The sequence below is a fragment of the Anopheles funestus genome, chromosome 3RL, assembly GCF_943734845.2.
Source record: "Anopheles funestus chromosome 3RL, idAnoFuneDA-416_04, whole genome shotgun sequence".
Taxonomy (NCBI): Eukaryota; Metazoa; Arthropoda; class Insecta; order Diptera; family Culicidae; genus Anopheles; species Anopheles funestus.
Genome location: NC_064599.1, coordinates 84,366,860 through 84,390,643, shown reverse-complemented (window position 1 = coordinate 84,390,643; position 23,784 = coordinate 84,366,860). Strand labels below are relative to the sequence as shown.

The 23,784-nt window shown below is 42.4% G+C and overlaps 4 protein-coding genes across 5 annotated transcripts in view; 2 read left to right on the top strand and 2 right to left on the bottom strand.

Annotated features, from left to right (window-relative positions):
- Positions 1-19: 19 nt before the first annotated feature.
- Positions 20-7,756, top strand: LOC125768439 (uncharacterized). Its single transcript, XM_049436073.1, has 11 exons — positions 20-525; positions 604-831; positions 898-1,156; positions 1,228-2,131; positions 2,511-2,766; positions 2,826-3,005; positions 3,097-3,939; positions 4,226-4,656; positions 4,737-5,630; positions 5,701-5,956; positions 6,032-7,756. Exons 1-11 carry the CDS (start codon positions 349-351, stop codon positions 7,091-7,093), a joined length of 5,490 nt encoding a protein of 1,829 aa, XP_049292030.1. The 5' UTR covers positions 20-348; the 3' UTR covers positions 7,094-7,756.
- LOC125768442 (NEDD8 ultimate buster 1-like) lies at positions 7,672-12,261 on the bottom strand. Its single transcript, XM_049436077.1, has 4 exons — positions 9,955-12,261; positions 9,682-9,892; positions 9,342-9,584; positions 7,672-9,279 (listed from the first exon to the last, which is right to left on the bottom strand). Exons 1-4 carry the CDS (start codon positions 10,338-10,340, stop codon positions 8,206-8,208), a joined length of 1,914 nt encoding a protein of 637 aa, XP_049292034.1. The 5' UTR covers positions 10,341-12,261; the 3' UTR covers positions 7,672-8,205.
- LOC125768440 (phospholipid-transporting ATPase ABCA3-like) lies at positions 12,261-18,549 on the top strand. Its single transcript, XM_049436074.1, has 7 exons — positions 12,261-12,973; positions 13,299-14,539; positions 14,612-15,983; positions 16,050-16,356; positions 16,436-17,385; positions 17,444-18,166; positions 18,239-18,549. The coding sequence occupies exons 1-7, from the start codon at positions 12,702-12,704 to the stop codon at positions 18,414-18,416; spliced, it is 5,043 nt and encodes a 1,680-aa protein (XP_049292031.1). The 5' UTR covers positions 12,261-12,701; the 3' UTR covers positions 18,417-18,549.
- Positions 18,549-23,784, bottom strand: part of LOC125768441 (protein folded gastrulation) — a 65,347-nt gene continuing 60,111 nt past the window's right edge. For both annotated transcript variants that reach the window (XM_049436075.1, XM_049436076.1), the window contains exon 4: positions 18,549-23,579. In XM_049436075.1, the coding sequence (XP_049292032.1) occupies positions 21,059-23,485 (2,427 nt within the window). In that variant the 5' untranslated portion in view covers positions 23,486-23,579 and the 3' untranslated portion in view covers positions 18,549-21,058. The remainder of the gene's footprint in view (positions 23,580-23,784) is intronic.

Sequence of the window (23,784 nt, the reverse complement as noted above, 5' to 3'; positions counted from 1 at the left end):
TTCTTCCCGTTTGTTCGGCGTGCAGGATTTCAAGCCTTTGAACCACTCAGCTTCACTTGTTTCTTTGATGTAGGTTTCTTCTGCTAGGTATATAATTGAAAAAAAACACAAAATAACGATACAACACTGATATCGTACGAAAAGTTCATCCATTCACATTCTCCCTCGCAGAACGAACTGTCAAAAATGACGTTACGAAAGATGGTGTGGAATATTTGTGTGTGTGCGTGTGTGCTTAGCAATTTTTGGAAATCAGCAGCTTTGATGGCGAGCACGCTCGTCAGAATTAAATTAGCACGCACATTTTATACATTGTTCAAAGGAATTTAACTCTCAAATTGGTTTACGATGGAAAATCAAATTTTTATTACATATTTCTCAAATCCTCACAAGTTTTGGTACAAACCGTTTCACCCGGGTAGCAAGAAAAAACAACTGAAACAACTGCAGGATGCGGTCGATGAGTATTGTGAGCAACACTACATGAAACAGGAGCTTGTAGATTACGAACCGGTCTTTGGCGAGGTAAGAGGCAATGCCAGATTCATTGAAAGACAGCACTTCCAAATTGTTTTCCACGAGATGCTTATATCATACGTACAGGTCGTGGCGTATTTCGAGCCATCGCTTGCTCGCTGGACCCGTTGCTGTGTGGATGGCATCAGGGAAGAGGATAAAAGAATGCGCACGTATCGGGTCTGGTTGATCGATGAAGGTTATCCGAAGAATGTTGACATGGAACACTTAAAACCATTGCCAGAAGAATTTCAGGACAAATCGACCTCGAGCGTAAAGCAGGGAGCTATAAAAAACATTCTACCTGCGCACTGCGTAAGAAAGCGTTGTCTATTGTGCTTCTTTTTGTTTCTAACAAATTGCTTTGTCGTACTGTTTTAGGTGTACCACCCGCTAGAGGAAGAATTTCGTAAAGCGATATGTTTATCGTGGAATAAAAGCGCGAACAAAATGATTCAGTCCCTCATTGACGAAATCCAAAAAATATGCTTTGCAAATGTGTCCTCATACCAGTTCGGCAAGGAATCGAAAGATTTTGGTGATTTGCTGTTCTACACCAATAGTAAGACATTTAACGCTATGGACGTTCTATCGCAATGGGGTATGGGATTGATCGTTGACTCTGAGACTTTTCTTCATCGTAAGTGTATTTATCCATTGTATTTCTTTTAAAATGTTGCAAATGCGGTAACTTTAATCGTTTTCTTACAGACATGTTTGAAAGAAAATCGATTAATAGCCCTGCGTCTTCGTTGGTTAGCGAGCTCCTGGACGACTCTTCCTCGTTTGGTATGACGGTGAACAAGCATAAACAATATGTTGTTTCGAATGAATTGAATGAGCGACACTTTGACGAGTCGGTCAGTATGGTAGGAGTAACAGTGAACCAACCAAGCGTAGTTCTTGACAAGCAGTCCAATTCTGTTGAAAATAACAGCTTATCCACCACAACGTTACAAAATGAAGATAACAATGGTGCCGAATCAAGTGAAACAGGCACGAAATTGTCAAAATTGAGGCGCAAAATACAGCATCAAATGGCACAAAGGATGAAAAGCGTTCCTTTGAATGACTGTAAAGAGAAAACTCATGCGAAACCGACGCTGCAAGCAACAACAGCCTCGACAATGCTTTTCAAAACAACCACCGAGCAACACTACCGAGCAACACCACTACAAGATGAGCATGTTGATCCACTAGCTCGAATCCGTATTAGCCCGCAATCATTAACAATCGACGTTGCCCAATCGGCACAGGCCGAATACGAGCTTATGCACATAAAGCCGATGAATCCTACTGTGCAGCAAAGCCCGACCATTCGCGAACTTGTACCGATTCCGCAACATACGCCACCATTAGTAAAGGAGGTAAATGTTCAAGCGTCAGCAGGAGGTGGATCAGCTCCTAAGTTTATGCAAAAAATCGCCAAAGTCAAAGCAAATCTTAATCAGCAAAAACAAATCGTTCCTGTGTCTGAACAATCGGCACCTTCTGCAATGGGATTTTCTCCTGCTGGTATACCGATTAGTTCTCTTCTTGCACCTATGAAAATGCCAACAAGTGGCTCCAATGCTTCATTGAAACGATTTGAAAAAGTAATACAGGACGAAAAATGGTAAGAACATCAATGTATTTTTTACTGTCCGTGAACGAAATGGTTCAGCCGTGCCCAGTTTTCAATTAATCGTACGGATCATTATAATACTCGTGCAAGTATTGTCCTATTATGAAGGCAAGAAAAGCCATTTTTGCTATCAATTATTTTTATTTTTTTACAACATATTACTTTAAAGGTAGTTGCTAACAAAAAATATAATGTTCAATATGTTGGGAATTTGTAATAAAGTGAATTACATTTCTTTGGACACTGAATATGTTCGTGTACTTTGTTGCATCTCACGGAGTACCGAAGATTTACCGCCAGGCTGGGCAAACCGACATGCTATTCAGTATTAATCAGACGTCTTTAACATCTCGTGTGCCTCTTTTTGTAGTTTATTTTCCCGCAGAAGTCACTATCGCGTACTGGTACATGGTTCCAAACTTCCAAATCCGATCGATCGTATTGAAGCAGCCAACTTTACCCCGAGAGTCCATCAAAATCTGGAACAGCTAGGTATCACCAAAATACATCGTCTACAGGCCTTCTCTTGGCCACACATACTGCGTGATAATTCATTCATTTGCATTAATGGGGCCACCACGGGCAAAACGTTTGCCTATCTGCCAGCCGTTTGCTCCGTTGTGCAAGTATGATTGTAAGCTTAGTCGTCTTCTTCGTTTAACTAATCATGCCCTTCCTATTGCAGAGACAAGTTGAAGAGTCACTGGTCCCACCTATAGCCGGACCAATTGCCATCATCATATGCCACTCATCACGAGAAGCTCAACGTATCGCCTTCTTCTGCCGGACGATGCTTAACTCTGTGGCACATCCTGAGCTAACCGTCCTCGAATGTTATGGCATACGGAACGTGACGAAAAATTGCGTACGTTCTATTGCATATTGCGTTTTGTCAAAAGGTGTTGTTGTTGTATCTACAAAGAACATGATATTTTTTCTCTTCTTCATACTATTAGAACCTCCTCTTTAATGGATGTGCGATCCTGGTAACAACAGCACCCAGTTATCGGCGATTGTACGAACGCGTGCCGGAAGCCTTCAACCGAAAACGAATTCAAACGGTGGTGATTGATAATATCGAAAAAATCTGGTCTAATTTTGCACCAGAAATCCGTTTGCTTTGCAAAACCTGTGAAAAGGAAGGTCTGCAGATGATCATCACGGCCGGGTATTGGATACCGGTGCTTGCTATCTTCCTTCAACGTTATCACAACATGATTATCTGCATCGGGGCATTTATCGAGGCGGCAGTGTACGCAAAAGCGTTATTTAGTTTTCGACTATCTGCCAGCGACGACCAGAAAGAGATCGAATTGATCAGACAACTAAGACTACACAATTACCGAAACGAACGCACGATCGTGTTTGGCAAAGATGGTAACGATTTGTTTCCGATCGTAACTACACTGAAACAAAACTCGATCAATCACATTGTGTGTAATGAGCGGTCGGTTTTACAGCAGCACGCCGGGTTCATGAACTGGGACGAGCAACTTCCAGGTGATATGGTGGTTTTTGTGTGCAGCGACGAAATGTTGGGAGATTTGAAGATAACAAAGGCGCAACACATAATCCATTACTCTCTGCCATCGACATGGTCAACGTTTACGAGACGCTATGCCTGCTCCTTCGAGTACTATGAGTCTCCATATTTACCATGTGATAGCAAACAAGCGAAGGGAAAACCATCATCGCTGGTGTTGCTGAATGAAAACAATAATCAGGAGTTACCGAGGTTGGTCGATTTTCTAGAGCTGCACTTGCCGAAAGTTTCGAAGAAGCTGCTAGAGTATGCAAAGGTAATGACATCTGCCCAAAGCCGTAGCTATTTTTTAAATGTATGTTATGTCCAGCAGCGGGTTTAACGTTAAGAGGACTAAGCGGCTAAGAGGCCCTTGCTGGCAACTGTATAAAATCTGAGCTATTTTCCCAATCCAAGAATTTTACAGGGGTTCCGTTTACTTTTCCGCTTCGCGCAGAAATTTAAATCCGCCACTGATTATGCCCTTACTAACAAATTAAATCCTTCATTAACGTACCATTTTGTTCTTCATTCTAATTTTTCGGCACATTGACATTTTTCAGAAAATCCGAAGCATTCATGAAAGTGCCAAAATCGCCGATGGGCGCGCAGTGTCCATGCTTTGCACGCATGTGTTAGGGTTTGCAGTTTGTCGTAGCATTCCAAACTGTGTGTTTAGGCATGCACTTACGCCGAACGATATGGCAATAGAAACCGTGCCCATAAATGGCAAGATAAGGCTGAAAATATGTCACGTTTTCTCTCCAGCGCACTATGCCGTGCATCTGGAGGCGCATCAACCTGTCAGTGCAAACAATTGGATAGTGTTGAACGACAACAGGCGCTACATGATGCAGGATATTGCTGTGCAGGCATACTATGCCAACGAGGACCGCCATCAGATGCATGGTGAGCCCCGACGAAACGAGCTGTGCGCTGTGTTCCACGAGCAAAGCTACTCCCGTTGTCGCATCATCAACTACGACGAAATGAGGTATGTGTTGTGTTTACACGTTTCATTTAGACAGCGAAAGTGATGTAGAACAAACCATTCCTTCTTGAATTTGCTTTCAGTATGGATAACTGCGAAGTACAACTGCAGCTCATTGACACTGGTCGCATAGTTCACGTGAAATCGTCTGCCTTGCTATTTCTGCCCGAGCAATTCTGTAAGCTTCCGGGGCAAGCATTGAACGTTCGCATTGCCTCGCTCGTGCCACACGATTACGAACAGGACTGGGACAAAACGGCAACACTTACCGTAAGACAATGGATCGAAGATCATGCGAATCGACCAAACTGTTTCATTGAGAGCAATGTGCTGCTTGTCATAAAGGACACCGTGTGGATCGATGATCTATATCTGACGGAGCAGTTGCAAGGTGTGAAAGCAATGGTAACAACGAAGCGAATTGGTGCGACCGTGATTTCCAAACAGTTTGGCATTGGGGACAAGAAATCGTTTGAGCAGATTCGGCAAATTGTGTGTGACTGTGAAAAATCGTTACGATATGAAATACAAGAAAAGGAAAAGCAGAAGAAGGAAAACAGTCAAAAGAAACTGGATGAGCCAGACAATATGGAAGAACTGGGAACGTTAAACGAGGCGAAAACGGGCTTTTTTGACGATCAGAAATCTAATCAACGAATGCAAATGTTCCTCACCGACGAAGGGTTTGAGCAAATTCGGTCCAATTCCGTACAGTGTGACAATGGTGAATCGGAATATGACACACAACTGACGAACCCATCGGTTGGATATCAACAATATGTAGAAACAGATCAAATGGGTTTGGTCTCGACCGAATTCGATGTTCCGTATTCTTCATCTAGCTCGTTTGAAGAGCTTTCGCTCTGTCGAGACGCGGATCAATATCAGTTTGATACGTTTCTTGTGCAGAAAACGTATAACGTAATTATTGGACACTATCTTGCACCGGACAATTTTTTCGTGTATCGATATGACAGGTAACCAATATATCCGTAATTTATCGCAATTGCTTGCATTACTATTTTTAATTGTTTTCCATTTCCGCAGAATATCAGAAGTTGATAACGCGATAAAAGAATTTGTCAAAGACGGAAGTAAATTAACTCCTCTAAAGAACCCACAAATCCATCAACACTGTCTGGTGTTATTTGATCATTGTTACCATCGTGCGCGTATAATGAAGGTGTTAGAGGTTGACAACGGCATAGAGGCTGAAGTGTTTCTGCTTGATTTTGGCGGCACATTTAAAAGCAGTTATATGTTTAAAATTTCGGAGAAACTGCTTCGCTCAGTTCCGTTTTTGGTAAAAGTTCCTTTCCTTCCTATTGTTATGCCGTAACTTTCATTTTACATTCTCTCTGCAATTTCTTTTTTCCAGGCCATTAAAGGGTCGCTAGCACAAATTCATCCCCCGAATGGCGCAACCGAATGGACCGAAGAGGTCGCAGATGCAATCTACGATAAATGGTTGGAAAAACACAATCAAGGTACGATGGTTGCAACCGTCACAAGAGTTCTACCGTGGGGAAGTGCAAATCGCATCGAAGGATGCCACCGATACGAGATGGTCTTGGGTGAGGAAAATTCGTCGGATGAGTTTTCAATTATTGCGGATATTGTGTACGATAAGCTAGCAATCTTATTACAACTGGACAACGAGGACGAATCTAGTACCGTGGCCGATACTGACGATGATTTTATGCAGGTCAACTTTACCCCACAGGAGCTGATGAATATGATGAAAAAAATTGCAGCACCAAGAAAGGAAGATAACAAAGCGCAACCTATCGAAGAATCTCGCCGTATTTCCGAGATACCTGCCTCTGTGATTTCAGAACCATCTGAAGTTTCACGAATGCCCAACACAAAATTACTAGCAAAGTCAAACGAAAAGCAAGAATCGAAAAAATTGTTACGAAACGGTCGAAAGTTACACCTAAAGCCGCTAGTATCCGATTACCATTTTGCGCAGACCGTTTGGCAGCAGGATAAATATTTTATTATTCTACGAGTTCATGCGCCGGACGTGGAGCGATACGACCTTGTCGCCAATCACAACTCCCTGTTGCTGCAATTTGTGAAGGCAGATGATGAGCAACGTTATATAGTTCCGCTGAATTTATTTAGTGTAATTGACCCACGACACACGGCGCATGAAGTACGTGGCCTTTCGATAGTCGTACGACTGCGAAAGCTTGTACCTTCCATGCGCTGGCCTAAGCTACACAAACACGGACGAAAGTTGGCATGGCTTAAAGCTGCTACCACCACCGTTAACGAAAGTGGATCCAGTTCGGATGAAATTGTAAAAAAAAATCGATGGAAAGGTTTGGTACAAGCAAAACTGGATAGTTCGGTGGATAGCTCACAGTCCGGCAATGAACAAGATATCGATTCCGATGTGCACGATGAGGAAGGTGTGTTTCTAGCAATGAACTAAAATATGCTTAGTTTTGTAGAGATTGGTGGAGCCGTCAATATAATTTGTGCATAGTTGATAGCATTATTTTATCTAACCTTTTCCATAATAACCATTGGTGTCATGTCTGCCTTTATAAAAGCATTCACTGGACTGGTTAATTGTGCCACTACGGTACCTAGCTGTATATCAATCATTGAATTGTAAAATCTTTGTAGAAACCTAACATTTTAACATTATACATTTACTACACATTTATTCAATACCAGACCGAATCAATACGATGGATGTAAGATAGAAAACGACGTGATTTATGAATTAAAAAAGAAACTGACGTTTCTAAATGAACTGACGTTTGTAAGGAAATAGAGTTGGCGGCAAATAAAATGGTTTAATAACATGAAGACACATCCCAATTTCTTATGTAACGATTGTTCTATAGCTGTAAAGCATGCAGGGGCAAATTTTCCCGAAATTTGTCCTTCAAAATCAGAGCTGCATCTTATGCACGAGTGCACAACTATGCTTGTAGAGTGAGAGCAATGCATACGGTCCTAACAACCAGTACAATGTTTATGATGTATTCGGTTCAAAAAAAAAAGTTTTACTTTTAGCTTGGTTTCTACTACCAAAAATCGAGTTGCATCTTGTACACCAGGAAATACGGTACTATAAAACTAAAAAGCTACGTTTTGCTTTCTTGTTTATAGTGATGACATAAAATAAATAGCAGAATGTATATCAAATCATGCATTGAAATAGAATCTGTCCATTTATTATTTAAACATGATACATGATGTCGGTATTTGCAAAAATTATAAAAAACCATTTAATAGCGCTTACGTTTTTGAGATAAAACGTAAACCTATAGTTAGGTGATTCTTGCATTCAAAAGATAAATTTAAAAAAAAAGATGTAAACAGGAAGGAAGGATTTGTCAGTAACTGATGAACGAACATTCCAATCAAAAATGTCTTTGACAAAATTGAGAGACAGTGTTGATACAACAGCTACATTTACAAAACTAAGGCAAATGTTGGTAATCGCCTATCAATGCTATGCACTTATTATTTTTTGGGTAATATACATTCTAACGACTTTGTTTGGCACCTATTCAACGACTGGCAATCCTGTCAATCCATGTCGAGCAACTGCTTGTACTGCTCCAGCAACTTTGCTTCCTCGTCGAGGTGCAAATCCAGATGTGAATCCTCATCCGTCGTCCGTATATCCTGCGAAAAGTTTTTGAATAAAATGTCAAGCATTTCTTTTTTGCGTTTACTTTCTTCCATTTTTGCTTCATCGGTAGAAATGGAGCTTCTGGTGGCGCGTTTGCTCGTTGATGGCTTTTCTCTAGAATTGTAACTGGTTGGTAATGTGTTTTCTTTAGATGAATTTGTCTCGGAAGTAGTTTGCTTATTATTCAACTCAGCAACAGCTCGCTGCAGTGCGTCGCTGTATATGCCGTTCTGTGCGTTTGTGAGAAGATAATTCGTAGCACGATCGTAATCGTTTGCGGTGAGCTTGAGTGCTACAAGCGCTATTTGCGGCTGGAAACCGAGCGCCTCAAGCTTTTTCTGTAGGTCCACATTCACGGACACCGTATGGAGCAGTTCGTTTTGCAATCCCTCACTGTTTGTTTCCAATTCATTCAGTGCACCGTTTATGTCGTTAAGACTTTTTTTCAACGACAACCCTGCCAGCTCCTCCGGATAACCCATCTCCATCAGCTGATCGACAAGCTCGAGCTTAATTCGCTGCGAATCTCCGGACGATGCATCGTGGTCGATCGTTTTGTATAGCTTACGCTCACGCTCGGAGCGAATTGCATTTGTTTCGCGTGTTTGTCTACGGTTGTGGATGAACTCGATCGATGCTTCCACATCATTCGTACAGGCACGCAAAGCTATACGACACTCCTTCATGGAGTAACCACACTCCATCAGTCGGCTCAGACAGTCATCGTCGATGCGAAGTTTCAACAGCTCCGCTTCCACCACACGGAACATGGTTCGGGCATCGTCGCGTTTGTTCTGGTAATAATAAAGGATCGCCTTCAGTAGATGGAGTCTTACCAACGGTATCTTTTCGTTCGACTGTTCCCCTCGTATCGCAGTCACACGCTGCATGTTCTTGCCGTAACTTTGCTGAAACTTAAGTTCGCACACCTTGAGCCTCTGTTCTGCATCCGGTAGTTGATTTAGATTCTACAGTATAGCAAACAATACAATTAAATTCATGAATATTGGAAGCATGGAAGAGTTATTACCTTCAAACATAAGTAACACCACACAATGTCCAGATTGAGCAGTGCATAGTTATCGACGACGTCGAGTAGTTTTGAGTTACACAAACGAAAGTCGTGATCCGCTTCGAGGAGTAAGAGAAGCGCTTCTTCAAAATTTTCTGCAACCATAGCGGTTTTACCTTTTTCGTAAAGCGCAAGTCCCATCAAGAGGGACTTTTTTTCTTCTTTCGGCAGAAAAATCGCATTGCCTGATTGGTCCTCGATCTAAAATATATATAGTAAATTGTAATTCAAATTAATACTGCCAACAACAACTCATCTACTTTTCGAAATTAATCTAGGTATTATACTTATAACTTACGCTCAAAAAATTCGAACTATCATTTTCGTTGATAAGCATTTCAGCATCAGTGCGTATCTTATGCACACGATCGTACGTCGAGCATTCGCGTTTCGCTTCCTCCTCGCTATGCAACATTACCAGAGCCATTATAGTCGAACCGTTGGCCACTTTCTGTTCCTGAAGCGAACGCATACTGCTAACAATTTGTCCCGAGCAAACCAGCTTTAGCCTAAATTCGGGCAAGCAATATGTATAAATATATATTTTACATCATTCTAAATCCGTACCTACTTTCGTGGATCCAAAGAGAGCCGATGGCCAATCAATTCGCATAGATGACTGCCCAGTTCTGTGATTTTCACCTTCAAATCAAATTCCTGATTAGATCCAGTCTGTGTTGGTGCTCGTATCTTTACCGTTGCAATACCCATGCTTTGAAATTCGTTCTTAGATTGCAACTTCTCCAGCGCATTTCGTTGCAGCGCCTTTAGCCCCTGCATACACAGATCTGCCGGTATACTAAGCTCTGGACCAAGCACTTCAGCCAGTTTGAACATTTCCTTCTCATCGCCTAGGCGTTCCGGTGTTATATATGGCGTCTCCCATAGCTTTATTCTGCGTTCATTCAATTTAGCGCGCAGTTGAATCAAATGATTTTCCAGCTGTAACAACTCCATGGCGATGATGAAATCAGCGAGGGCAAAACGTATAAGTACAACAAATGAATAATCTGTCTTACGATCTCACTATTCACTTCAATATAGTGTTCAAGCACTCTAGAAGAAACCAGGGAACAACTGATTTTAATAATTCCAAACAAAGAATGAAAAACAAATACCAAAACAAAGCGACCGTCTTTTTTGACGTTTACGAACATTACCCGAGATGTGTAAAGAAAGGTAGGCATGTGGATCAAATTTACGTTTTACAGTGGAACGCCGATTATCCATGCTCATCGGGACTCGGCCCCTAGCGGATAAGCGAATATCACGGATACTAGCTACTCTTTTTATACTCTTCTATTTGTGTTGCAGTATTAAAAACTGAATTATTGTTGTTAAAACCGTACCATACCATAGGTCTCTCCCCCACTCACGACGGCCATTTCTGGCTTACTAGACTTGTTTTACCACGTAGTCGGATTATCAGTCATTGCTACGTGGTACGGTCCGAATGTGATTTGATATTCGGTCCTGTGGTGTGGAACCGGCGCCGTATAACACATACACCACCGGGCTGCCCCATACTTTTGATAAAATTTTAAAAGCAACCCATCACTTGTTTCTAAAATTTATTGCATACAAGTAGGCGTACAAATTGTACTAGGGTAAAAGCGTCGTTTGAAAAGCAATTTAAAACGACCGTTATGAAATATAAGTTGCTTTTAGTTATTTAGTAAAATTAAATCTTCCATTTAACAGGCCCGTTAAAAGCAGCGATTTTTGGCTAGCACAATTTGTATGTACAATATGTAATTAACATGTGCTACGAAGATCATGTGGCGAGCGATTCAACCGATCATGTTGATATATTAAACCAGGGTACTACTAAGAACGTTCTTTAAAAAATACGGCAACTTTCTGGTCTAGTGCCGTAGATTTTACAGCGCTTATGCAACATTACAAATAAAAAAGCAAATAAAAGTCTTAAGGTTTATTTTGCACTCGATACGCAATATTTTGGCAAGCCGGCAGCCCAATTACCTGATAAACATTGAATTTGATTTTACATCAACAGTATGCTTAAATTCTTCCAGGCTTGTTAAGAATTGAAATAGGTTTCAGGATTTAATTACATGAAATATTTTCCTGATTTTTTTAACGGACGAACTGAAATGGAATCGCGCTAGATTAGTGCTTTGGCAGCTCGTTTATTTTAACTTAACTTTTTTTGTTTCGGTTACAGAATGATTTACACATTTACTTTTTACATTAAAATGTATTATGATGGTTTGTTGAATGTTGTTTACACAACTTTTATTGTCGCAAGACTCAGTACGTGTGCTTTACAAGGAATGAAATTCCTTATTCGTTTGTACCTATTTCCCGACTCATGCAAATCTACCTGATTAGCTATTTAAATAAAGCAACAATTAATTCATTTCCATTCACTGGAAAAAGATGCAACCAACGCAAATAATGTCTTGACATACTACAAAGATGCCAGGTTTCGATAAAAATTGTCTAATGTGTGCGAACCAAACACATAGCATGTATGTAGTAACTGCAGCACGAGTTTGTTCACACTATTTTGTACGTTTTACAAGTGTTTCCGTTCGCGGGACACTTGCTGCCTTGTCTCATAAATCAGTTATTTTAAGGTCGTGAATTCCAAACCCATCAAAACGGCACTATCGATGGAGAATGAGTTGTGGTCGATGTGGCTATCCGGAAACAGTAGCACTTCTACATCTAGAGCCAATGTTCGATACTGGTCGGATACTTTATCGTGATACCTTATCAAGTGTCGCTAACTTTATCAATTTATCCATATTGCTATTTCGTATACTTGTCGGTTTGCAGGCAGCAGATCACCTATGAGCAAAAGTTGGGTTAAAATCGAAGCAAATGTTTATCACTAAAGAAAGGACTTACGGGTTATCTATGTGGTGGATAAAGATAGGTTTCAAACTTGTTATCCGGAAATTGTGCCAGGCGTGACTGGTTAGTTTGACGCTGATCATTGACGGAACAATACGGTCTTCTCCAGGACCGCTTCCGGTGCTAGCACCGCATGCGCCTTTGCGCATATTAAGTTGTGCCTGATCAAGTAAAACCAGTGTCGAAGATAAGAGAACTTGTTATATCTAACATTTGGCCGAAGTAGTGTACCTGATAGTGTAATACCAAAACTATTAGCGTATTTTTTACCGATAGTGTGAGATTTCAAAAGTAAAGTGTCAGTATCAGTGTTGTACTACATTTTGCATTTTACAGTCTCCTTCGTACAGTTCGCGTTCAAAGTGCAACTCAGTGATTTCATCATTAACACAAGTACATGTTCTGCTTAATTCGATCGTATAGTTCCTACAAAATAAAATGGCTATTCTAACTGCGCAATCGACAAGCACAGCACCGTCCACAACGCTTACACAACCAACTGGAACATCTGGTTGGGCAAAATTTTCGTTGCTCTTGTGGAAGAACTTCCTATTACACTGGAGAAGTAAAATTTCCAGCTTAGTTGAGATCTTCATTCCGCCACTTTTCATGCTGCTAATGGTGGGACTACGCAGTTTGACCGAAATCGAACATGTTCCGCACGTTTCCGTATATCAGCCGTTGGATATCACCAACTTTAGCGCTATCAGGTAAGTGAGAGATTAAGTTAACTTTTGCTGGGTGGGCGAAGCATTGACCAAGCAAGATATTGCAGTCCATTGTTGACTTCCAATAGTCATTGTGTGGAGGTTTTATCGAGCTTGCAAAACAATCTTTGGCAGCCTATATCGAGTGAAAAGGAAGGGAAACATAATTAAAGATATGCCCACCGATTGATAAGGTGTGCTCGATCTACCAATTCTCATTGTTCCATCGTATCACACATCTATTTCGGGTACATTGCATCATGCAAATGGAGAGATATACAATACAATATTAAGCGTTCTCTATGTTCCCACTATCACTGTTCCACAGGAGGAATTTAGTCGTACCTTTCCAAGAGACTATCGCGTACTCACCCGATGGACCTGCATTACGCACACTTATGGGTCCAGTCGGCGAGTGGATGAATCTAGAGGTGCATGGACTACCTAATGGGTCGGCACTGCAGGACTTTCTGCTGGGCACTAATGCATTTGCAGGTGTTGAGTTCGACATACGTCTCAATGGGACAAGTGCACTACCACAGCGTCTAAACTACAGGTTGCGGTTCCCCGGCGAACAGCGTGCTCAATTCACAGTTGGTCACAGCTGGCAGACGGATCGTCGTTGGGGCTCGAGACCTGACGGTGGTGCCCGGTTTGCAGAAGACAGCGATGGGGGACCATCGCCCGGATACTTTCGGGAAGGATTTCTTACACTGCAGCACTATATCTTTAAAGCATTTGCAGAGCAAGTAAAAAATATCCCGGACCCGATACCAGACGTGTATCTGCAGCGTTTCCCTTATCCACCGTTTCGGGAGGATAGCTTCCCTTCTAGCCTGACTACGTTCCTACCAATTTCAGTGATGTTAGCATTTATATACCCATGTATAAGCATTGTGAAGAACATTTTATTCGAGAAGGAGAAACAAATCAAAGAGGCTATGAAGATTATGGGCCTACAGAATTGGGTACTGTGGAGTTCCTGGTTCGTGAAATGCTTCGTGTTTACGCAGATATCGATCGTTTTAGTAGTGTTATTCTTGAAAATACCCTGGTATTCGACCCCGAACGTGTCCGTGCTGACCTATTCCGATTGGAGTGTCATCTGGTTGATTTTCTTCGTGTACGGCATTGCGATAATAACGTTTTCCTTCATGCTGAGTACACTGTTTTCAAAGGCTAATTCCGGCGGTGCTGTGGCAGCCATCATATGGTTCCTTGCCTTCGCACCATACATCATCATGGTGCAAGACTACCGGAACTTGAACGTCTCCCAAAAACTTGGTTCAGCGCTACTTCTCAACTCGGCTATTGGGTTTGCGATGCGACTGGTTGGTGTGTACGAGGGCACAACGCAGGGCGTACAGTGGTCGACACTATTCCATGACAGTGATGTTGATGATATCAACATCGGCCAGATGTTGCTAATGCTACTCGGTGATGCTGTTATCTACATGCTAATTGCACTCTACATTGAACAGGTGTTTCCGGGAGACTTCGGATTAGCGCAACCCTGGTATTTCTTCGTTACAAAACGGTTCTGGTGCGGTGAACGCCCCACCACTGACGGTAAGTACACTCTGACTGGTCGTTAATATACCAATACTTTGACACTCACATCAATATTATAATCTCTCTTAGAACCAATAGGTCAAACTGCTACCAACAAAATGAATGATAACATTGAAGCCGAACCGAAGGGTCGCATCCCTCGGATACAAATTCGAGAACTTCGGAAAATATACTCCAACCGGAAAATAGCCGTCGAGGGACTCACGTTCAACATGTTCGAAGGTCAAATCACGGCATTGCTTGGCCATAATGGTGCCGGTAAGACCACCACCATGTCGATGCTGACTGGTATGAAGCGTCCCACTTCCGGCACTGCCATCATTTGGGGTCACGATATAAGAACGGAGATGAAGTCGGTGCGCATGTCGTTGGGATACTGTCCCCAGCACAACATCCTCTTCGATGGGTTAACGGTGCGTGAACACCTGTACTTCTACGGGCGTCTGAAAGGGCTTTCCAAATTACAAACGGAGTATGAGATCGATCGATACATCAAATCGCTTGAGTTGGTAGACAAAGCGGGCGTTCGCTCGTCCAGTCTGTCCGGTGGCATGAAGCGTAAGCTTTGCGTCGGCATTGCTCTGTGTGCCGGATCTCGGGTAGTACTCTGTGACGAGCCCACATCCGGGATGGATCCGGCGGCACGACGTGCCCTATGGGATTTACTCATTGCTGAGAAAACGCGCCGCACCATGATTCTATCGACGCATTTCATGGATGAGGCGGACATGCTCGGTGATCGTATCGCAATTATGGCGGATGGTAAGCTGAAAGCGGTTGGATCGTCGTTTTTTTTGAAGAAAAAGTATGGTGTTGGCTACCGGTTGATCTGCGTGAAAAGGCCGGAATGTGATGTGGAACAGGTGACGGATGTACTACGCAACCATATTCCCTCCATACAGGTGGAATCGAATGTTGGCTCAGAGTTGTCCTATCTGCTTCAAGAGGAACACTCGCGAGGGTTTCAAACATTGCTAGAAGATTTGGAGAAACGCGGCGAGGAGTTGAAAATCTGTGACTTTGGTATTTCACTTACCACGCTCGAGGAGGTGTTCATGAAGGTTGGTTCTGACTCCACTGAACCCACGCAGGTCGGTGAAGAAGGTAGTTTGCACAGTTTGCATTCGTACAGTACCGGTACAGACATAGAGTCACGTACTACGGTTGATGATTATGAACTGCTAGAAGGATCCAGATTGTTCCTCTATCAAATATGGGCCCTGTTTTTGAAAAAAATCTACCAGACCTATCGGAACTGGTTCCTGTTGGTAGTACAGGTGCTAATACCGGTGCTGTTCGTAGCAGTAACAATTGCGGTCGTTCGAAACTGGGGAGGATCCGGAGATATGCCTGCTCGAGCTATAGGACTCCGGTTTTACAACCCGTCCGTAACACTGATACAGATGGAGCCAGAGGATCAAATTGGTACCCTTCAGGAAAGGTAAGTGCAACAATCGCAGTCTAGCAAACAGAGACAAATTAAAGCTTTCTTGAACCAATCTTCTAGGATCCTGGAAAACTACATGATGCTCTTCCAAAGTATCCCAAGCATACCACTACGCGGTAGAGAGTGGATGGAAGATGTGTTTTTGCAATTTGCTAACGCGAATCTAATGCTGGTAAATCGCCAGTTTATCGTTGGAGCTGGTATCTTAAATGACAACTTGACCGCTTGGTTCAACAATGAGGCACTACATTCGCCTGCTGCCGCGTTACAAATGATGCATAATGCGTTGCTTACTACGTTTACCGAGTCGCCAGGATATAATATTTCCCTCACGAACTTCCCACTACCGTACACCGACGAAACACGCGTAAGAACCATTAGCTGGGCCAAAGGGTAAATATGTTGGGTATAACCGGAATAACATTATATTGGGTCCTTTTTTGCAGCTCCAATTGATGCGCACCTTTAATAATCTAGGCTTCCAGCTGGCATACTATACCGGCTTTGCAATGTCATTTGTCGTTGGATTTTACGTGATCTTTTACATTCGCGAGCGTGTTACGAAAGCAAAGCTGCTCCAACTCGTAAGCGGTGTGAACCGTCTAACCTATTGGTTTACGGGCTTCATCTGGGACTACCTGACATACGCTTTCGTGTGTATCTTTATCATCATAACCGTTGCCATTTTCCAAGAACCTGGATTTAGCACTGGTGGTGAAGTGTTTCGCCTTTATTCAGTGTTCCTGTTCGTTGGAGTGCCTGCACTGCCGCTGACGTACATCGTAACGCTATACTACAATGTGGCCCCAGCCGCATTTATCCGAATAAGTGTTGCATATATCGTCACCGGTACAGCTTTGTTCATTTTCGTGTACCTGCTAGGAACGGATATGTTCGAGCTGGAAGAGCTGTCTGAGGTACTGTCGAATGTGTTTCTGATCTTTCCACACTTTGCTCTATGTGACGCTATCGTCAATCTGAGCCACATGTCTGTTACGATCGATACCTGTGATGCAGTACGACCGCCAGGTGTAACTCCGTTACCAATATGTGAGGATGGTCTACAATACTATCAATGGAAGCGTCCTGGTATTGGACGACATCTGTTCTACTGTCTTACCATGACGGTTGTGTATTTCTTAATACTGTTTGTGCTCGATTTCAAGGTGATGAAATTGGTCGTGCAGAAAGTGCGTGAATGGTACCATCGCAAGCACTACAAAATGAAGACCGATTCAGATACGGCTGAAATCGATTCTGACGTGCGGAGAGAGAATGAACGAATAACTGCTATGTCGGTAGAGGAACGATCGCGCACCAACCTGATAGCCCATAAAATGACAAAGTATTACAATCAATTCCTTGCTGTTAATCAACTGAGCGTAGGAATCAACAGGTGAGTCCATCGGTGCTGTTTGTAATGAAACTATTCATTGATGCCGCTTTATTTTTAGCTCCGAATGCTTCGGATTACTCGGTGCAAATGGAGCTGGCAAGACGACCACCTTTAAGATGTTGTCCGGTGATGAAACCATCTCCTTTGGTGACGCCTGGATCAAGGGTCACAGTTTGAAGAGTCAGTTGAAGAAGGTTCACCAGCACATAGGCTACTGCCCACAGTTTGATGCACTGATCGAGGATCTTACCGGGCGAGAGACTTTGAAACTGTTCTCACTGTTGCGCGGTGTGCCTAGGCTTAACATAATGCTTGTGACTATGTACCTTGCCCGTGAATTTGGTTTCGAAAAGCATCTGGACAAACAGGTTAAGGCGTACAGTGGGGGCAATAAGCGTAAGCTAAGCACCGCTCTTGCCATGCTCGGTAACCCGTCGGTCGTATACCTGGATGAACCGACGTCCGGCATGGATCCGGGTGCGAAGCGTAACCTCTGGAACGGTGTTTGTCGAGTGCGTGACAGTGGCAAAACGATCGTACTCACCTCGCACAGCATGGAAGAGTGTGAGGCACTCTGTACACGGTTGGCTATCATGGTGAACGGTGAGTTCAAATGTATCGGTTCGACGCAACACTTGAAGAACAAGTTCTCGCAAGGCTTTGTATTAACGGTCAAGGCAAAGCGTGTAGACTGTGGTGGAAAAGGAAAAGAAAGCGATACGCTTGACCTGCAGAACATTAAAGATCACATTATCATACAGTTTCCGGATTCGCATCTCAAGTAAGAAGCATGCAGTTTGCGACAATTCTTGTTGCATTGTATAATTTTGCTCAATGTGCTTGCTTTTTTTAGGGAGGAATACCAGGATCTGCTGACTTATTATATCCGCTCGAATAGTATGAAATGGTCGCAGATATTTGGTGTGATGGAACGAGCAAAGCAACAGTTAAATATTGAGGATTACTCGATTGGACAAACGAGTCTGGAGCAGGTGTTCCTAGCTTTTACAAAGTACCAAAGAGAGCATTAGCATCATAAACGAGAGAACTTGAAATTTATCAATCAATATAAGACAATAGGTCATCATGCGCATCATTGTAAGCAACTGAAAGTGTCACTTTTGTCATCATTTTGTAAACCTATAGCAAAGAAACACTAATAATAAATGTGTACGATAATTTTCTTCGTTTGTTGATTGGTTTTATGTTTAAATTTACGACTGTAAGATATATGTAGTCATGTCTACTATGCGTTCCTTATAGGGGCTATTAGATGAGCCGTCTGCCTTCTATTATTCTTCCTAGAACGGTGGACTTATTAGGCTTGGTGTCCGTATTTTACTTAACTGCACAGTTAAAGGATACTGTTTTGGTTGAAATAGTCAGGCTATATGTTTACGACCGGCGATTACATAACAGGAGTGCTAGTTGCTTGTTATCAAAATCCTTAACACCTGTTAGGATATTCTCATTTGTGCGTTCAACGACTATAGGAGCGGGATCATGTTACGGATTGATGTAAAAATATCGTACTTAATTTTCATTCAGTACTTTATACGTAGTACACCCGAATCGATGCTTTTGCCTAACTGCAATGCAACCGCGTAAATCTACAAAATTTTGATGTTTGCTATTGTAGAGTAACATCATTTGCCATTAGAGGAAAATTTTCTACAATGTCACAACATCGAACAGCTACTGCTGAATTAGTGGCTGAGTGCTGGGTTACTACAAAGGCAAACACGAGATACAACGTAAAGAACAATAAGAATTATAATCGGTCGTTTCTACGGATATTTTGCGTTGGTCGGTTATTCATCGACAACAATATTTACAGTAAACCATCAGTACTAATCTGAAGAAAAGGTATCCTTCCTTGCCAATAAAGATTAATTGTTTTTGTTTGGCAACACCTACACCTAAAACCGATACAAACAGCGAGTAAATATTATACTGTTAGGACATTAGTAAAAATTAAGTTTTTGATTAAAAATTGTACAATTGGACAGAAAATCCGTGAAACAGGATATACAAGAAATTATTGGCTCTGTGATGTATGACGACATAGTTTAGACACGCTTCGTTGTTTTGCAATTGTATTATAGCTCACTAAACTATGATTTTATGACTTATGACGATTAGGTCGCTTTTCCACTGCGTAACATGAACATGCACGCACACAAAACCAATGTATATATATTTTGGCACATACATCCGGACAAAATATTTTTGATGCAGCAGCAGCTACTACTATTACTACTAGTAGCACTGGAAAAACTGACGAAGTATCAAAAAGGGTATAAGAACAGAATGTTTGTTTATGTTTCTAATGCACACATCTTCTAACACGACCCTAAACGTAACATGACGCATTGTACAGTAACATATAAGCAACAGGTTTACATAAACATATCGCACCTCACAGTATAAGTATAAGGGGTAAGTAGATAAGGGGTTTCTCTGCTTCTCTATCTTTCGCCATACAGTACTGAACTTTTTTTTCTGTTTCATCATGAAAGGGTGCAGGCGTTTGTGTGTGTATGTGTGTCGGTGAGTACCGAGTTAGCTAAAAGTTTAATAGATAATAGAAATCTTAACGGCTAGTCTTGTTCATAAAACGTCTTAATACAATGGTATATCGTTTGCTACTAGTACTTCCAATATATGTACAATTAGTCAGGATCTGGTCAGGTTGAATGAAAGGTACTAGAAAGGTATTACAACAAATTAGACAAATTCGGTACTCCAATGCAGAAATTATTGATGCGTTTCTATTTTAGTGCGATCAAAATGTATTTGTTTGTTAGAAATCTACTATCTGTTCATATTGCTGCTCACTCAAATCAAATACACATGTCATGCATTTGTGTGAGTATCAATCGGACATAGAACATGTTGAACTAAAATCGTGTGATGTTTCACTACACTTACGCCTTAAGATCGTACCTTCCTACCGTAATGGGAAGATCCTTTGGAAAGAGTAGTACTTTCAAAATACGAAAATACTTCTTTTGCGTCCTTTCAATAGAAATAGATTGGATATTGTAAAAACAGCAACACCATCGAGTGTTGCAGGAAGCTCTTAAATATAACATAACTTTAGAGTGTTGGGAGGAAAAATGTAAAACAGTTTACCACATGTTCTTACGTTAGATAAGACAGCAACTTTTAAACACAATATCACAGATTGTCTGATTTGTAATGTAGGACGGTATGGAGGACGATCTTTAAGCAGGGTGCTGAAAAATCAAACGAGAAGGAAAGATTGCATGACGAAATAAAATGATAATACACTGGCAAAAGGACGATAGCTTGGAAGCGATTCTTACCTTTTTAACCTCCTACCAATAACGGAAAACGTTGGAGTAACCAACGACGACAATCCCTATATCTCTTCTCATATCCAACCTGTACAGACACACATACGCACACGTGCACTAAATTACGCTCGTAATCTTCTAGCTTCCCGTGGGATTAGCGCCTGGTAGACATGGTCATATTACGTAATACTTAAAGCTGGACTTGCGAAGCCTGCTGGTATGGACTTTGGTAAAGGTTGCCGTATTCTCGTTACACGTGTGTGCGTTCTCAAGCATGAGTACGTTTGACCCACTGGCAGAGAGAAGGGCGGGGCGTTTGGATTATTTTGGGAACAAAAGACAAACTAACCGGCCTATCTTTGATGATGGTGGTTCAGTTGACGTGCATTCATTACCTTGTAAACTTCCTGGGCAGATACCTCCTTGTAGAAATTTTCGCTTGGACTTTTAGAGTTGCCCCGCGCTGTTGCCACCGAATGTGATGTACCTGTAATCGGTTGATGTTGCTGAAAGCCTGTTGCCGAACGCCATCGGTTGTTATTAGTTTCAGCATCCGTATCAATACGATCGGGTTTGACAGTTTCCGTGGGTGATGCCGATGTTGGCTGCAATGCGCTATCACGTACTAGTGGCATCCGGGACCAGAAACGCAGAAGCATCGGTTTGTTGCCCGTTTGGTCGACCTCCCAGCCGGACGGGAGCCACCAGAAGACAGGCCTTTGCGTCGTACTATCTGGTGATTTCTTGGGGAAGATATCCGGTAGACGATTGCTGTTGGAAGCAGGTAGACGGTTTGTTGCTGTACCGGGAAATCGAACACCGTTTGTCTGATAATTGTTACTTGCTGCACTGTACATTTGTTCGTCATCTTGCGATGGGAACCGTATGTTCGAAGTGGATGAACTTGCACCGAGGTGTAGCTCTTGTTGCTGTTGGTGACGTCGCTTTTCAGCTACGATTTCGTTTATTTTACGCAGTTGTTCTAAGTAATTAATATTACTACTACTCGGCGGAGTGGATGCTAGTGGCCGAACCTGCAAGAAGCTGTTTGTGGTTGTAGTCTCAGGTTCGACGGTGAACTCACTCACTTCAGTAGTAGAAGCATTCGTTGATTCAGGCAAATTATGATACGCAAAATTAATGTTACCCGGGTATAGCCCGCGAAGTGGCTGATGAGCCTCCAGATGGTTCACTTTCTCGCTGTTTTTGGTGTCCTCCTGAGATTCTTGTCGTGCTATCAGAATAGTCGTTACCTCGGTCGACCTTTCCGCATTGATCGTTGGCGTGGTTGTTTCCGGTGTCGCACGCGTTGTTCGATCCTGTTGGTTAAGATGGCTAGCAGCTATTAGGTGTGCTGATCCACCTTTGATTCCCAGATCCCAACTGCCCTTGATCGGCGTAATAATCTGCACTGAAGGCTTTGTAGGTATTGCTACATACGGACGTAGCGGTGGAGAAACTGTTGTTTTCAATGTAATGAGTTTAGGGTCTTTAATGACGACTGTTTGTTCGTCGCTTGGTAGCGGTTGAACTGTTGGAAATGTATTCGGATCCATCTCAGAAACGTCCGATGGATCTAGTGGAGCTAGCGAACTGCGATTACTGTCTATTAATAACAGTTCCTCCTTTAACTCCAGATTCATTCGCTCCACATCCGATTCGTTCTGTTCGGTAGTACTGGTCGCACCTATATTAGTAACGTCCGTAGCAATGATTGCATCATCTACTTCCTTTTCCGTGGAGTTGCTACCACTATCGTCTTCTTGCATTGCCATTGTCGTTAACACGTCCTGCGTGAGTAGCACTGTGCTCGCTATTGCATCACCATCCGTAAAAGTTGTATCAGCAACAGGATCAGTCGTTGTACCGGCCCTACTATCGAGCTTAATGATTGTAGACTCCGCTGTGCTGCCACTGTCGGCCATCGGTACATCAGTTGTAGTGGATGAAACAATAATACTCTGCACCATCGTACTATTTTTTCCTTCCAATTCCACCTGTCCGACCAGCGTTCCGTTGGGAAGGGTTTCGAACGCGAGAAAGGATATGTCGGTGTGCGTACTTTCGGCGTGACTTTGGTCCACCTTTGCCGGTTCGGATGTACTGGAGGTGGACGCGGGAAGAAAGGGCATCACGGAAGATGGTTTTTCCGAGTCGAACACCGAAACAGTTGTTATCTTTGCCTTGTCCTGGTCGACTGTTGCAATCTCCACCATGGCACTGTCGTAGAAGCTTGGTTCGGGAATATCTTTGTATGTTAGATTAGGTGTTGCTTGCGAAACGGGTTGTTGTGGTGGGTCCGGTGGTAAATCGATACTGAGTGGAAGATTCACGTGGAACGGTCCCGTCGAATCATAATCGTAGTCGTAGTCATCTTCGCCAGTACCTGGACCGTTACTTCCGCCGTCACCATGCTGTGAGAAGAGACTCTGAAGCTTCGTCACCAGAATGTCCGCCGTGTTGATGCTCACCACCTGAATACATTTGCCGTTGTAGTCCACCTTGTAATCCGGTGGACATGCGGACGTATTATAGTTGTTGAGGAATGGTGTGATAAAGATAGATTTGGGAGTGATTTTTTTTGACTTTCCACCTAGTGGCACCGATGACCGGTTGTCCTCGGAGAGCCATGCAGCCTCCCACGTCAGATGGTCCGGATTGTTGTCCAATGGTTTCGAGGTGATGGGAAGTGCATCAGTTACTAGTACTGCTAGCAGTAAACACCAACAGTATAACGCCATCGTCCTTCCGGTTACCATTTTATGTTTCACCGATAACATTAAGGTCGATATTTTCGTTCAATTTTACGTTTTAATAGTTGACTGCAATTTCCTACTGGAACAGCAACCACTAGTACATGTTTCGATCGGCAATCTGTATGAGAGAGCAAGAGAAATTACAGATAACATGTAAATCACATGTGTGCCATACAACAAATGGAATGGAATGAAAAAGCCTCTGTTGTAAAATTTGTTTTGATGCATTCTAAGCTTTTTATTTAATGCTGTTAAGGGTATTAATATACAAACAAGTTTTAGAATTTGTGACAATACAACACATGCAACACAATTACTCAGTT